Below are 14,480 nucleotides of genomic sequence, written 5' to 3' on the forward strand. Positions count from 1 at the left end.
TTCCTTTGCCAAAGCTGCTTAGAAGTCTTCAGAAGGCTAGTGCTCTGATTGGCTGTTCAGGTGCTCAAGTCTCTCTGTCTCAATGTATAGACGTCCAATCACAGGACGTCTTCCTCTGCAGATGAGGGGGAGAATAAAGGGCCTAGGCTGAGGGCAGAACTCTATGGGTATCACATATCATGGTGTGTGTCTGTGAGCATGTGTGTCAGGGTGTGTGTGTGTCTAAACGTGACATTATCCTGGTCTGTGACGGAACAACACTCAGCAGGCAGGTTCTGCTGGTAGCTTATCCGTTTACCGGCATCCGTTAAGAACAGCTGCTTTGTCTGGCTGTCTGGGCATCCCCCTGCTAGTGTCTCAACGTGTAAACATTCCCACCTTCTAGATGATTCTGTCTGGAGCGTTTTGACAACAAGCTATGAATAGCCAGAGAGCTTAGGGTGTCTGGCCTGTGCTCAGGTCCTACTGGACGGTTACACGTGCCCTCACTAGCCTGTCACTGGCTCTCTGGGGCTCCCGCTCTGGTCTTTCCATTCTTTACTCTCACTTTTTCTTTTGTTCTCTCTCTAAACCCCCTTCGTCACTCTTTCTCGCTCTTTCACCCTGTCACTTTTTCTCTTTCTGTCACTTTTCTGTCTGCTTCTATGTGTCTCTCTCTCCCTTCCTCTGTAACTTTCACTTTTCTCTGCCTTTTTCTCTCTCTCACTCGCTTTCTCTCCCTGTTTTTCTCTCTCTGTCTCTCCCTCCCTATCTCCCACTCTGTGTTTCTATCTCTGTTGCGTTGCTGCGGAAGTGCAGTCCTGGAGCAGATGAGGCAGAACAATGAGCTTTTCTGCCGGTCAGAGAAGCAGGCCTTGTCTGGCCTGAACAGCCAACCCCACACCATGAGTGGTACAGGGGGCCGAGAGATTCATTCATCTGCCCTAAACCTTAAACAAATGACATAATTCGCTTTCTCTGTCTCTATTTTTCTCTGTCTCTCTCTACTGTATATCTCTCTCCACTGTCTCTGCCTATGAAGCTTATTGTACAGTATAGGTCTTTGTGTGACCAGTGACTGGTTGGCTGTTAGCTCCAGCATTGTTGGCGTTAGCAATATTAGCTAATGAACATGCGTCAAACTGCAGACAAACAGCAACACAAGCAGAAAAGAGAATAGGTTTCAGGCCACTAACTGACTAACTCAATCATGCACGCACACAGACACACTCTCCCACACACACTCCCACAGACCCCCTACCTCCCCCATGTTGCTGGCTGGTCCCATGCCGCAACACTGTGGACCCTGGTCTTCTCCTCCACACCCTGCAACAGGGTGTGTGGGAGGAGGCTGGCTGGCTGGAAACATGACATCAGGAGGCCTGGTCCTGGTCTGGCCTTGGTTTGGATCCTGGCCCTATACAGTCACTCTTATACCTATACTAGGTAAAGCAGGTTGGTCCTCCCTACAGCTGTAGACACCACTAGAGTCCAGCTATAGAGAATAGCCCCCAGCCTGGTCCTGGCCCCACCCCAGCCCCCACTTCAGCCTGAGTCCTGGCCCCACCCCAGCCCCCAGCCTGGCTTCAGCCCTGGCCTGCAGCCCTCCACACCCTGCCGGTGTTGCTAAGTCATCGCCGTGGGAGACAGCCAGCCTCACACTGAGCCTGGAAACCGCCGAGTTGGCAAAGAGCACCCAGCGACAAGCTGCACATGCAGCAGGCGGAAAAGCCTTATGATGTGTATTTTCTGTTTGAGTGTGTGTGCGTGTGCGTGTGTGTGTGTGCGTGTGTGTGTGTGCGCGCGCGCGTGATAGGGCTATGCTGTGTGTGTCTGAGGGATTGTAGCTGTGTGTACACAGGTCTCATACAGTGCATGAGAAAAGAGTGTGTGTGTGTGTGTTGCGGCTTGCTCGCTGTGTGTTCCGTCTGGGCACCCCACTCACCAGCTCAGTCTCCCATTGGCTCTTCTCTCTTTCCTGCTTACAATCTCAAGGGAGGATTCAGACCCATCCAGGTAATATACCCGACCCTTACTCAGCACTTCCTGTATACATGCATGACACGAGGACCACCCTGACCGGTCCTCAACCTGACCCTCTAACCCCTGACCCCCCTCCTCGACCTCCAGAGGTCGTCATCTCCCCTGATGTATGCTCAGGACACGCCCCCTTTCTGTCCTCGCTCCAATCACAACTAACACGCTGACGGGTCATCCTCATCCTCGCATAACCCCTGCTATCTGAATGAAGATGTTTTCACCACTGTCTTTATTATGCGCCATTTGAATCTCTCTGTCTTAGTTTTCCTGCTCATTCATCTCATCTCATTACTGTTCTGTTTGCCTAGTCTTAAAGAAGAGCATGCTGAACCTTAGAACTGTCACCCCAACCCTCCTTCCCTGAAAATGTGGATTGTTTGTATTTTTATCCTTTTCTCTCTGTGTCTGTCTCTCTCTCTCTTTGATTAAACAATAGTTTTCTTGTGTAGAGAGAAATCGAACACAGAAATTGTATTCTGGTTGATACACGACACAGTGAGGTTCCTTTGGGGCTCATTAGGAGGCTTTAATGAGTTCATTAATGAATGTTGTTGTGTGCTTGTGTCGCTATGGAATGACAGCGACATGGGTTCAGGAGCAGTGGTCAGACCAGTCACAGCTGCTCCCCCTTTCCACCAATGTGAACCTAGTAGTTTTGCTTCTGGGATGTTGCTAGTGCCAGTCGCAGTTGGTTCAACTTGCGAACCTTCTAAGAACCAGTTTGCTTTTCCACTGACTAGAGAGCCACGTCATTACGTCACAGTGTCGTCAGGGTATGTCTCCGCATTCCCAGCGACGCTAGCGCCGACCTCGGGCACCACAACAACAATGGCGGACTACATCGTTTCCTTATAAGCATCAAAACCCACGTGGTTATTAGTCCCATCCACGGGCCGCTGTTTAGATCTGACCTCCAAGCTGTAGCAGAAGCCAAAGTAGCACAATCAATGTGTGCTCTTCACTGAAGCTCTGTTTAAAAAACAATTATGGTAATCGTGGTCACAAATTCAGTTGGTCTTGGTACCGATAATCCCACCCCTGTCGTGAGTGGAAGGGTTCTAGAGCAGCTGGTGCCGCTGTGAAACCAGTTTTCCTGGCCAGGAGCCTGTTCTTTCGCTGTCGAAACGCGAAGAACTGGTTTGAGATTGGGCACCGGCTCAGAACCAGCCAGGGGGGTAGGAGCCAGCCAGGGGGGTAGGAGCCAGCCAGGGGGGTAGGAGCCAGCATTAGAAGCTGGCTTAGTTGCTGTGCTCTCTGTTCTGTACCCCGACCACGGGTACATTGACAGAAGACTTTGCTTACTAGCCGTGAAGTTCTCCCGAAATATGAAAAAATCTAAACGCATGATTTTCTGGAAACGGTTGTGTAAACAACAATTTCCCACATCCCCAGGACGCTAAGTCACCAGAGGACTCTTACACCACAGCTGTGCCAAGGAGACAATTTAGTTTCTGTTTCTTAGGAAGCAGTATTACTTTCTTCACTTATTCTACAACTGTGTGTTTGTGTGCGTGCGTGTGGGAGGAAGTCAAGTCCCAGCTGTTGTAAGCAGCCTTTCATCTCACCCCGAGCTATGTACATTGATTGCGGAGGAACATTTTCTTTCTTTAAACCCTGGCTACACTGAGCGTCCTGTTGTCACATTTAGTCTCCATCTGCTGTGATCTTGCCGTCGCTAGGACACCCCTCCCAGTTGCTCTGTGGGGTATAAACCACACACACATACACTCACCCATGCATATACACACACACGCACACCACTGCAAACATATACCCACACACATACCGCATACACCTCACACACGCACACATACGTAAACACACACCACCGTGCGCACACTGCATACACATACAGCACACACACACACTTGCACACATATGCAGACCAACACCTACCACCCCACAACACATATGAACACCACCACACTTACACACCACACACACACACAAAACAAGCGCTCAGGAAAGGCTAGCAGCGCATCATCATCACTTCTCTGGGATGTGTCGGCTCTGGGATTGTTTCCTGCAGCAGAAAATCATGATGATACTGTGAATCACTCCCGTTTACAGAGCACTTGGCTCCATATTAACAGGACAGTTGTGAATGGGGCTCGGGCTGCACTCTAAATGCCATCTGGCCGAGGTGCACTCGGTTTGTTCCAGAGCGTATGCCTGCGGCCACACTGCAGTGTCGGTGTACTGCGGTGCAGGAAGAGGCCCTAGCATGGCTCTCTCTGCTGTTGTGTTTCGGGGGAGGCTACAGGACCCATTTAGTGCCGCCCCCCAGTGCCCTGGCAGACGGCCCCAGTATGTGTGTGTCCCCCTGGGTGGGGGGTGGCCTTCCCCTCCTGGAAGCCCATCTGGAGAGGAGGAGACCACTGCTGGAGTGTCCGGTGTGGATCCACTCTACTCAGGGATTGGATTCTCTCACGTGTAACCTCTCCCTGTCTCTCTCTGTCTCTCTCTTTTCCCCCCTCTTTATTTTCCTCCCTCCATCTCTCCCCCCCATCTCTTTCCCCCTCTCCATTTCTCGCCTATATCCCCTTTCTCTCCTCTCTCCCGTCCCTCTCCTATCTCCCTCCATCTCCCAGTTTTTCCAGAGGGCCCAGATGCAGCCGACACGGCCCCCCATCCCCACCAACACACAGTCCCTGCGGCCGGGCTCCCAGACCCCGACTGCTGCGGTCTACTCCCCCAGCCAGCCCATCATGATGACCATGGCCCCCATGCCCTTCCCCTCCCCACAGGCCGCCCAGTACTACATCCCACAGGTAAGGCTGGGGGACTGGATAGACGACTGGCTGGATGGCTGGCTGGTTGAGTGACTGACTGGCTGGCTGGCTGGTTGAGTGACTGGCTGGCTAAGTGACTGACCTGACTGACTGACTGGCAGGATGGATGGGTGGATGGATGGATTTATTGGCTAGCTCAATGACTGGCTGGTTGGCCGGCTGATTTTGCATTTATCTACATGAATGAACCTTTGCCATGAATGTATTTTGGTGTTCCCTGGACAGCTCTGCATCTCCCATGTTCACTCCTATCAGAGCCATGTCTGTCTATGCCAGTCAATGCTATTCTGATACCAGTCTATATCAGTGCCTGCACCAATGTCAATCAGTCTATCAATGTCTATGCTGGTCTATATTAGTGTCTGCCACTCTATAGTGTCTGCGCAAGTTAGTGTCTAAACTAGTGTCTATATCAGTCTATGTCTGTAGTCTGTATCAGTCTGTATATCAGTGTCTGTAAGGGTTTAGGGGTTCAGGGTGGGGTTCGTGGAGACCCCCCAGGCATGTCTGACCCCCCAGGCCTGTCTGTCCCCCCAGGCCTGTCTGACCCCCCAGGCCTGTCTGACCCCCCCAGGCCTGTCTGACCCCCCAGGCCTGTCTGACCCAGTGTTGTCTCCTCCTGCAGTACCGCCACAGTGCTCCCTACGTGGGCCCCCCCCAGCAGTACTCAGTCCAGCCCCCGGGATCTGGAACCTTCTACCCGAGCCCTGGTCCTGGGGAGTACCCCACACCCTACCGTGAGGGCACACACACACATCACTCATACGTGCTCCCAGCTGATACACACACGTCTCACGCATATTTACACCCTCACACACGCCACCTATGTCGTTTTCCCAGCAGGCTGAGTAACTACGGTTGTAATATGTACAGCGTGCAGGACTGCATATCAATGTTTATTGGATCAATCCCTCAGAGTGTGTGTGGCTCACACTGTCTCTGTCCTCCCGTCCCCCCCTCAGCTGCCCCCCCATACTACCCAGGGCAGTCGGTATACCCTCCCTCGCCCCCCATCATAGTGCCTACACCACAGCAACCTCCACCAGCCAAGAGGGAGAAGAAAGCAGTGAGTACCTGAACATGCTGACCCACATGTTGCGCACACACACACACTGACCTGTCTCCTGTCCGGTCTACCTCACTGACTACACACACAGACATACCCTGGCCTCTCTCTAGGGTCTCTTTCTCCCCCTTCTGTCCCCCTCTCTCTCTCTCTGTTTCCATCTTTCACTGTCTCTCTCCTACTCCGTCACTCAGTTTGTCTCTCTTTCTCTCTGTTAACCTCTCTCTCACACACACACTCACACACACACACACACACCCTACCCCTGAGGTGAGTGTGTGTGTGCTGGCTGCTTTGGGAGTCTGGCGCTTTAGTGAGGGCTGTTTGTTTTTGTGACGTTGTCCTCCCAGATCCGTATCCGAGACCCCAACCAGGGCGGCAGGGACATCACGGAGGAGATCATGTCAGGGGGGTCAGGGAGCAGGAATCCAACGCCCCCTGTCGGTCGGCCCTCCTCCACCCCCACCCCACCACAGGTAAGACACCCCCTACCCCCACCTGTCTCGCTCACTCTCTTTTCTCCGTCTCTTTTTTTCTCTCTCTTTTTGCTCTCTTTGCTTCTCTGTAAAATAAACAATATTTCTCTCTCACTCCCTCTCTGTATTTCTTTCTCTGCCTCCCTGTCTGCTTTGGAGTGACATGCTATCATCCCATGCTCTTCACAGGTATCACTGACACTGTACACATACTAAGTCACACACACACACGCCTACCTGCAGTGTGTTAGCCTACCTGCAGTGTGTTAGCCTATCAATGTTAGCTTACCTGCAGTGTGTTAGCCTACCTGCAGTGTGTTAGCTTACCTGCAGTGTGTTAGCCAACCTGCAGTGTGTTAACCTATCAATGTTAGCCTACCTGCAGTGTGTTAGCCTACCTGCAGTGTGTTAGCCTACCAATGTTAGCTTACCTGCAGTGTGTTAGCCAACCTATGTTAGCCTATCTGCAGTGTGTTAGCCTACCAATGTTAGCCTATCTGCAGTGTGTTAGCCTACCTGCCGTGTGTTAGCCTACCAATGTTAGCCTATCTGCAGTGTGTTAGCCTACGTGCTGTGTGTTACATTACATTTACATTTACATTTAGCAGATGCTCTTATCCAGAGCGACTTACAGTAAGTACAGGGACATTCCCCCCGAGGCAAGTAGGGTGAAGTGCCTTGCCCAAGGACACAATGTCAGTTGGCATGACCGGGAATCGAACTGGCAACCTTCGGATTACTAGCCCGATTCCCTCACCGCTCAGCCACCTGACTCCTGACTGTGTTAGCCTACCAATGTTAGCCTATCTGCAGTGTGTTGGTCAGGCTGGAGAGTAGGCCGGCACCTTGCCACCAGTACAGAGGACTGTGTGCACTGTGCTGGGATGTGGAGGAGGAGGTGCTTAGCTCTGATCCTCACCTGCCCAGCACCATGCAATGACACACACACACAGAACTACGCACACAGATCTGACAAGACTACACACACACAGACATATACACACAAACACACACCCACACTCAGATAGAGCTTTGCACCTGGGCCTGGTACACAGCCACCAGGCAGCTTTCAGTAGAACACACACGAGCCTCCAGCTACAGACGCTCACCTGGGTATCTCACCCTGAGGCCATATTGAATAATGGACGCTTCACTTGTGATGTCTATCACACGTGCATGTCTGTGTGTAGCACTGCCCGTGTCTGCCTGTCTGTCTCTGGGCCATTTATTCCACCCCTCCTCCTCTCCCTCCACACAATCCAGAAAACCAGGTAGTCTCTCTCCGGTTCGTTGTCCTAACACGACGACACCTTATCGACTCGGCCGGCGGAATCCCCTCTCGTCGAAATTGAGAGGTTTCGTACAATCCTCTGCATCGGTGCAGTTCCTGGGAGTTAGATGATGTCATTTGTCCGTGCTCGCAGCTTGATTGGCTGCCTGGTTCTGGTAGAGAAAAGGCTCCCGAGGGTCTGGAGGAGTGCTGGGTTCAGTCCGGCGTCGGGGGCTGCTCTCAGAGCCGTCTGGATTCTGTAGAGGGAAGGCTTTTGGTGTGACACTTTCCTCCCTGCTGTCTCCTGGGATGTTAACAGTGTGTCTTTCCTCTCTCTCTTTCTCTCTGTCTCGTGTCCTTTTCTGTTTTGTTTTTTTTACATGTCTTTTCTTTTTCTTGCTCTCACCTCATCTGGCCCTCTCTTCCTTTTGTCCCTCCACGCACTCCCCTACCCCTATCTCTTCATTTGTTTCTCCTATTCCTCTTGCCTCATTGACTTGTTTCTTCTTCTCGTTCTTCCCCTCTCATTTTGTCCTGGTCTCCCCTGCTTCTCTCTCTCCCTGACCATATCCCACTGGTATCCCTCTTTCGGCTTTATTCTCTGTTTGTTTGGGCTAATTTGTTTTTGTGTGCTTGTCTGTGTGTCCCCTCTGTATGTCCCTCCCTCTGTACACCTGTCTGTCTGTCCCTCCCTTTGTACACCTGTCTGTCTGTCCCTCCCTCTGTACACCTGTCTGTCTGTCCCTCCCTTTGTACATCTGTCTGTCTGTCCCTCCCTCTGTACACCTGTCTGTCTGTCCCTCCCTCTGTACACCTGTCTGTCCCTCTCTCTGTCTGTGTGTCCCTCTGTACACCTGTCTGTCCCTCTTACCCGTCTGTCCCTCCCTCTGTACACCTGTCTGTCCGGCGTGGCTGTTTCTGTGCTGCTAGTTTTTATGGCCGCACCCTCATTATCCTCACATTTTCTACCTCAAATCGCAGCATGCTGGCAGCGGGAGCAACAGCAGCAGGCAGACTCCGGAACAGGGCCAGGGTCTGGTTCACCCGGCGGCCTACAGCCTGGAGCCTCAGCCTCAGACTCAGCCTCTACAGCCGCAGCCCCACCAGCAGCAGCTCACCCCGGGGGCTGTAGACATCATCAAGCCTGGGCCAGGTCTGACCTCCACCCCCCTCTCCACCTCCCCCAGCCTTCATCCTTCAACCACACCCTCTACTAGACCGTCTATATCCTCCAGCCTCTGTCCTCCTCGCACCTTGAACCCCCACTCTGACCCTTTCTAATCCCCACCCTCTCCAATACCCCACCCCCAATCCCTCCAAGCCCACCCCACCTAACCCCCACCCTATGGATTGAAGTGCCAGCACATGTTGAAAGCAGTAAGAGTTTGCAGTAAGAGTTTTCAAACCATTAGATTCAATTTCAATGTTTGCAAATTTGGCATGCAATTAGTTTGGACATTTCTAATTCAAAACGATTCCATTCAGATGTCATTTGTGCTGGCACTGATGATACATACAACCCCCTCTATCTTCTCCAACCCTTGCCCTGTCGAGTCTTTACCCCTTCTAGCCCTCACCAACCACCCACCCACAGCTCGTCTAACCCCACCCCCTGGAACCCCCAAGACCCCCCTCACTTCACTAACCCACCCCACCCCTCACACTGTCTAGCCCACCCCTGTCCCGTCAGCGCTCAGTACAGCTCCCAGAGCCCTGAGGAGGCAGCTGTTATACAGGAGGGATTCTGACATGCTCAGAGACTCCCAGCATCCCCAGTGTGTGTCGTCCTGGTGACCCCCCCCCCATGACCCGTTTCTGTTCCTGCTCTGACGTCTCTTCCTGTCTCTCCCTGCAGATGAGAAGCCCCGAGAGGAGCCCTCCGCCCTGACGTCTTCCTCTGCCGTGCCAGAACCCTCACCAGAGAGACGGGAGGCTCCCGTCCCAGACCTCCCTCCCCCCGCAGAGCCCATGCTTCCCCGCCCTGCCCCTCCGACGGTGGTCCCCAGCCCTTCCCCCCTCCCCTCCACCAGCCCCAGTGAGCTGCCCCCAGCTGTCGAGCCTGTGGCATCCCCCTCCCCCTCCCCCTCCGTGGTGGAGCCCAAGCTCCAGGCCCCCGCCCAGGCCCAGCCATTCAGCACAGACAAGCCTCTCCCAGAGGCCCAGCGCACCCTGGCTGCTTCCCCAGCCCCAAGCCTGGCCCCCAAGGCCTTGAATGGCCTGGTAGACAATGGTGCCGAGCTGGACACCCCAGCCCGGGCGTCCTCGCCCCAGGCCCCATCCCTACTCCAGCCCCAGGCCTCATCTCAGGCCTCCAGAGAGAACTCCATCGAGAGCAGTCCCAGGCCTGCCGAGGTTAGGGCAGAGATGGCCCCCGTTGCCACGCCTCCTGTCATACCAGTGGCGGTCGTACCAGTCGCTCCCACCTCCAGCCCTGCCCCTGTGGTCCCGGCTCCTCCCCCAGGCCTCCCCCCCCTCGTGCAGGCTCCAGTGGAGGCCAGCCAGCCCTCCGACACTAAAGACCCCCCCAAGAAAGCTGGGCCAGGGACAGACACCCCAGCCGAGAGCAGAGCAGAGCCCCAGATACAAGGCCTCACTAGGAAGAGTCCCACATCAGGTAATTCCACCTCCTCAGCGTCTGTTTGTATAGAGCACATAAGCATCGTACTTCATATGGATATTTGAGATATTGTGATTTAACAAAATTGTTCCTAGGCTAATCAGTGTTGTGAAGACTTCTTATTCAGTGATCAAAGCCGCGGATTGTTCTAGCGCACGCTTAGCCAGCGTCGCGTTTTATCAGATTGGGTCTTACGTCTTCTCGTCACGGGCGCTCTGACAAAGGCCTGTGCAGTTCTGATGAGGGATGGTTGCTATGAGACCCAGCGGCAGAAAGAATGGGCCTCAGTGCTGAGTTCAGCACAGTGCTTTCGTCTAACTCCACTAGCCGGAGGTCAAGGTTGTCTTGGCGAGAAGGGCGCTGTTTACTGTTGAGCAGTAAATCATTTGGTAAATGGCAGTTTTGGCAACGTGCTGACTGTGGTCGATGTTTGTGTTGTGCAGGATCTCAGATACCTCCTGCTGCACCAAAGACCTGGACGAAGCCAAATGAAGGGAGCTCTGAAGGAGAGACACCCCAGACGCAGAGAGAGGTAGGAGGGGGGGGGGAGGGGGGGAGCGGTAGAGGAATGATAGGGGTCGGGGTGAAAGAGGAGGATTGCTGGAGGAGAGAAGGAGGAGGTGGAGGAGGACTGGTGAAGGAGAGGAGGAGTAAGAGGAAGGGTGGGGGAGGAGGGGAAGACTGCTGGAGGGACAGGGAGGAGGAGGAGGAGGGGTGAAGAGAGTGGGAAGAGAAGGGAAAAACCACAGCCAGGGGAGGGTAGAGATAGGCAGGGGGGACTCATAGTAAGACAGGAGGGGGGAAGGGAGAGAGGGAAAATGTAGTCGAGAGAGTCATTCAGGGAGGGAGCGAGGGAGGACAGGGATAACGTGATGTGGGCGATAGTTCAGATGGAAACCGTTTCCACATGTGCTGCAGTGGAGCTCAGGCAGTAATGACTGACTCTTACTCTGGTCCAGGACCATCACCATTAGGGTTCCCCCTGCCAGTCAGCCAGCCAGCCAGTCAGTCAGCAAGGCCACAAGCACCTCCATCCTATCTACCCAGCCAGCACCCACTCCTAACTTGTAAGCCTTCTCCTTCCTCCCTCCAGGAGGAGGCCACGCCGGTGGAGCAGGCGGCCGGAGACCAGGCTCTGCAGCCAGCCCCTCAGAGCATCAGCCCTCCGCCCCCAGCGCCCCCCGCGCCAGCCTCATCCCCAGCTCCAGCCTCGGAGGCGGCCCCTGCCCCGGCCCTGGCCCCGGCCCTGGACCTGGAGGCGGAGGAGGAGCTGGCGTGTGACCCCGAGGAGAACGGCGAGGAGCTGGAGCCCCTGAGGAACGGAGCGGGCCACACCTCGGAGACGGAGAGCAGCGACAGCGGGGCGACCCCGGGGGACAAGGAGGGGCCCTCGGGGGGGAGCCCGGAGCTCTTCCAGGAGGGTGAGGAGGACGCAGGGTTGATTGCCATCATGGGTTATATGGACCGTTTTGTATGGGATGGAATGACATGGAATCGATTGTGATTTTAAAAGAAAATCTCACCTTTGTACACTTTTTTTTTCCTCTTCTCTACTGTGCCCCTCTCTCTCCATCTCTCCCCCCCACCCCCCCGGTCTGGGTGTGGCATCATCAGATCTGGAGGCTAACGGGAAGCGCCAGTATAACCGGGACTTCCTGCTGGGTTTCCAGTTCAAGCCTGCATGTGTGCTGAAGCCAGAGGGTCTCCCTCCCATCAGTGACGTGGTGCTGGACAAGGTAAGACCAGGCCCAGGGCCACACTTGGGGGAACTAGCTGTCTACCAACCCACACCTGGGGGAACTAGCTGTCTACCAACCCACACCTGGGGGAACTAGCTGTCTGCCAACCCACACCTGGGGGAACTAGCTGTCTGCCAACCCACACCTGGGGGAACTAGCTGTCTACCAACCCACACCTGGGGGAACTAGCTGTCTACCAACCCACACCTGGGGGAACTAGCTGTCTACCAACCCACACCTGGGGGAACTAGCTGTCTACCAACCCACACCTGGGGGAACTAGCTGTCTGCCAACCCACACCTGGGGGAACTAGCTGTCTGCCAACCCACACCTGGGGGAACTAGCTGTCTACCAACCCACACCTGGGGGAACTAGCTGTCTGCCAACCCACACCTGGGGGAACTAGCTGTCTACCAACCCACACCTGGGGGAACTAGCTGTCTACCAACCCACACCTGGGGGAACTAGCTGTCTACCAACCCACACCTGGGGGAACTAGCTGTCTACCAACCCACACCTGGGGGAACTAGCTGTCTAGCAACCCACACCTGGGGGAACTAGCTGTCTACCAACCCACACCTGGGGGAACTAGCTGTCTACCAACCCACACCTGGGGGAACTAGCTGTCTACCAACCCACACCTGGGGGAACTAGCTGTCTAGCAACCCACACCTGGGGGAACTAGCTGTCTGCCAACCCACACCTGGGGGAACTAGCTGTCTACCAACCCACACCTGGGGGAACTAGCTGTCTACCAACCCACACCTGGGGGAACTAGCTGTCTGCCTACAACCATGCTCAGACCCCACACTGCTACATGAAACTTCCTTGAACTTGGACTTGGAACTTTGGTCCTTGAACTTGGACCGTGTCTGAGATCCCAAACCCCACATGAGGATGTTGAACATAGTGCTTCTCTCTCTGGTTGTTTAGAACAGATCCTGGGACTGCAGTCACCTATCATTTATTGGTGGCCAAGCCGCGAAGCCACTTAAGTGTTTCTACCTTTTCTTATTATTATTATTGGGTGAGCACAACCTTTGTTCTCTCACATATATATTATTATTATTCTTTTTGCCCCCCTAAAACTCAGTCAATATTTGGCCTACATAGACAAAGTAGGTGTCAAAAGTTTCGTCTTGGTAGCGATTGAGTTGCTTCTATTGGAATTTACGTTCCGTTGCATGGTTTAGGCTGAAGTTAAGTCTTTGTGGCGAAAAGTGAAGCTAACGGTGACCAATTTGCTAGCCACAGTCACTGACGTTACTAACGTCACTACGTCACTAACGTCACGAAAACACGCGTGACTACCTTTGGCAGAACATTCGTTTCGCATCTGTTAACTTGGGGGATAGCTAGGCTAACTATAGCTTTACTGCAAGGCAGCTGCAGAAACGCCACAAGCAAAGAGGCCAGGGTGATAACTATTTACTCATTTTACTTTGTGATATGACACACAATTGTGATGTGTAATGTACAATATAAGCTGATATTATTAAGGAAGTACATCTACTTTCGGAAACAGTAGTCTACTATTTCACTGAAGTATTAGCATCATGACGTTAGCCTGTGTTGCCCGGGCAACACATACTACAGTGGTCTATGATGTATCTGTTTTCAATCGTTAAAATAAACATTCCTCACATATACATTTTCGTTGTAGGATTTATTATGACATTAGATTACAAGTAAACGATTTGTGGGTGAAATTATCATTACCTGTGGTTTCAATCCAGTGTATCACTGCAACGCTGTAGCCTACGCGAGACACTACAAAAACATATACACAGCTGTAGGAAGTCAAACGGCGACAGAACATGTTCGGCACTCCCCTTAAATAAAAAGTCTATTTAACTACTAACCTGAACTTCATTGCCACAGCCTAAACTTTGTCAATCTGTTCATGAAAATAATTAATTTCAGCCTAAACCGTACAACGGAACGTTAAATCCAATTCAACCAACGCAATCGCTACCGAGACGAACACAGCAGTAACGCTAGTCTAGTACTGTACCGTAGTAGTACAATTTACCGGGGCAGCTTCTCCACACAGGGCTATATCGCATTTTGCGATAATTTCCCCAGAAATTGTACCCTCTCTAGTTATTAATCATCTTCCTCTCCCATTGGAGTCTATGGCAGCCCCTAGAACCATATTGTAAAAAGTTGTGAAATTTGGCACACTCTTTCAAGACAGTCCCTTCTTTCTTTTCACCAAGTTTCATGTCTCCCATTGGAGCGCTCTAGCGCCACCAATGGGTCAAAATGGGACTGAAGCCTAAATGCTCTGAAAACAACCGAAAAAAATCAACAGTTCACCCCATCACTTCTGAAGAACATTTATTACATCCGGAAACATAATTTTCAGTCTTAGTTACATTTAAGTCTATTTCGGTGAAGTTTGCTAATATGTGTTTACACACGTAACTTTTGAACCGTATGACGATTTTCAAAAATGAGGTACCGTTGGATTCCCTGGGTCAAGACGAGTTCAACACACC

At 52.9% G+C, this 14,480-nt stretch overlaps 1 protein-coding gene across 9 annotated transcripts in view; it reads left to right on the plus strand.

Annotated features, from left to right (window-relative positions):
* eif4g3a (eukaryotic translation initiation factor 4 gamma, 3a) overlaps positions 1–14,480 on the plus strand; it is a 49,772-nt gene that overhangs the window by 15,448 nt on the left and 19,844 nt on the right. For 3 of the 9 annotated variants that reach the window (XM_062461747.1, XM_062461820.1, XM_062461774.1), the window contains exons 6-15: positions 1,975–1,995; positions 4,611–4,790; positions 5,437–5,548; positions 5,774–5,877; positions 6,219–6,353; positions 8,554–8,776; positions 9,479–10,237; positions 10,684–10,772; positions 11,334–11,661; positions 11,855–11,976. In XM_062461747.1, coding sequence (XP_062317731.1) covers positions 1,975–1,995; positions 4,611–4,790; positions 5,437–5,548; positions 5,774–5,877; positions 6,219–6,353; positions 8,554–8,776; positions 9,479–10,237; positions 10,684–10,772; positions 11,334–11,661; positions 11,855–11,976 — 2,073 coding nt within the window. The remainder of the gene's footprint in view (positions 1–1,974; positions 1,996–4,610; positions 4,791–5,436; positions 5,549–5,773; positions 5,878–6,218; positions 6,354–8,553; positions 8,777–9,478; positions 10,238–10,683; positions 10,773–11,333; positions 11,662–11,854; positions 11,977–14,480) is intronic. The other 6 variants (XM_062461765.1, XM_062461794.1, XM_062461756.1 and 3 more) reach the window with 5 other exon arrangements.

Source organism: Osmerus eperlanus, chromosome 1 (genome assembly GCF_963692335.1).
Source record: "Osmerus eperlanus chromosome 1, fOsmEpe2.1, whole genome shotgun sequence".
Lineage (NCBI taxonomy): Eukaryota > Metazoa > Chordata > Actinopteri > Osmeriformes > Osmeridae > Osmerus > Osmerus eperlanus.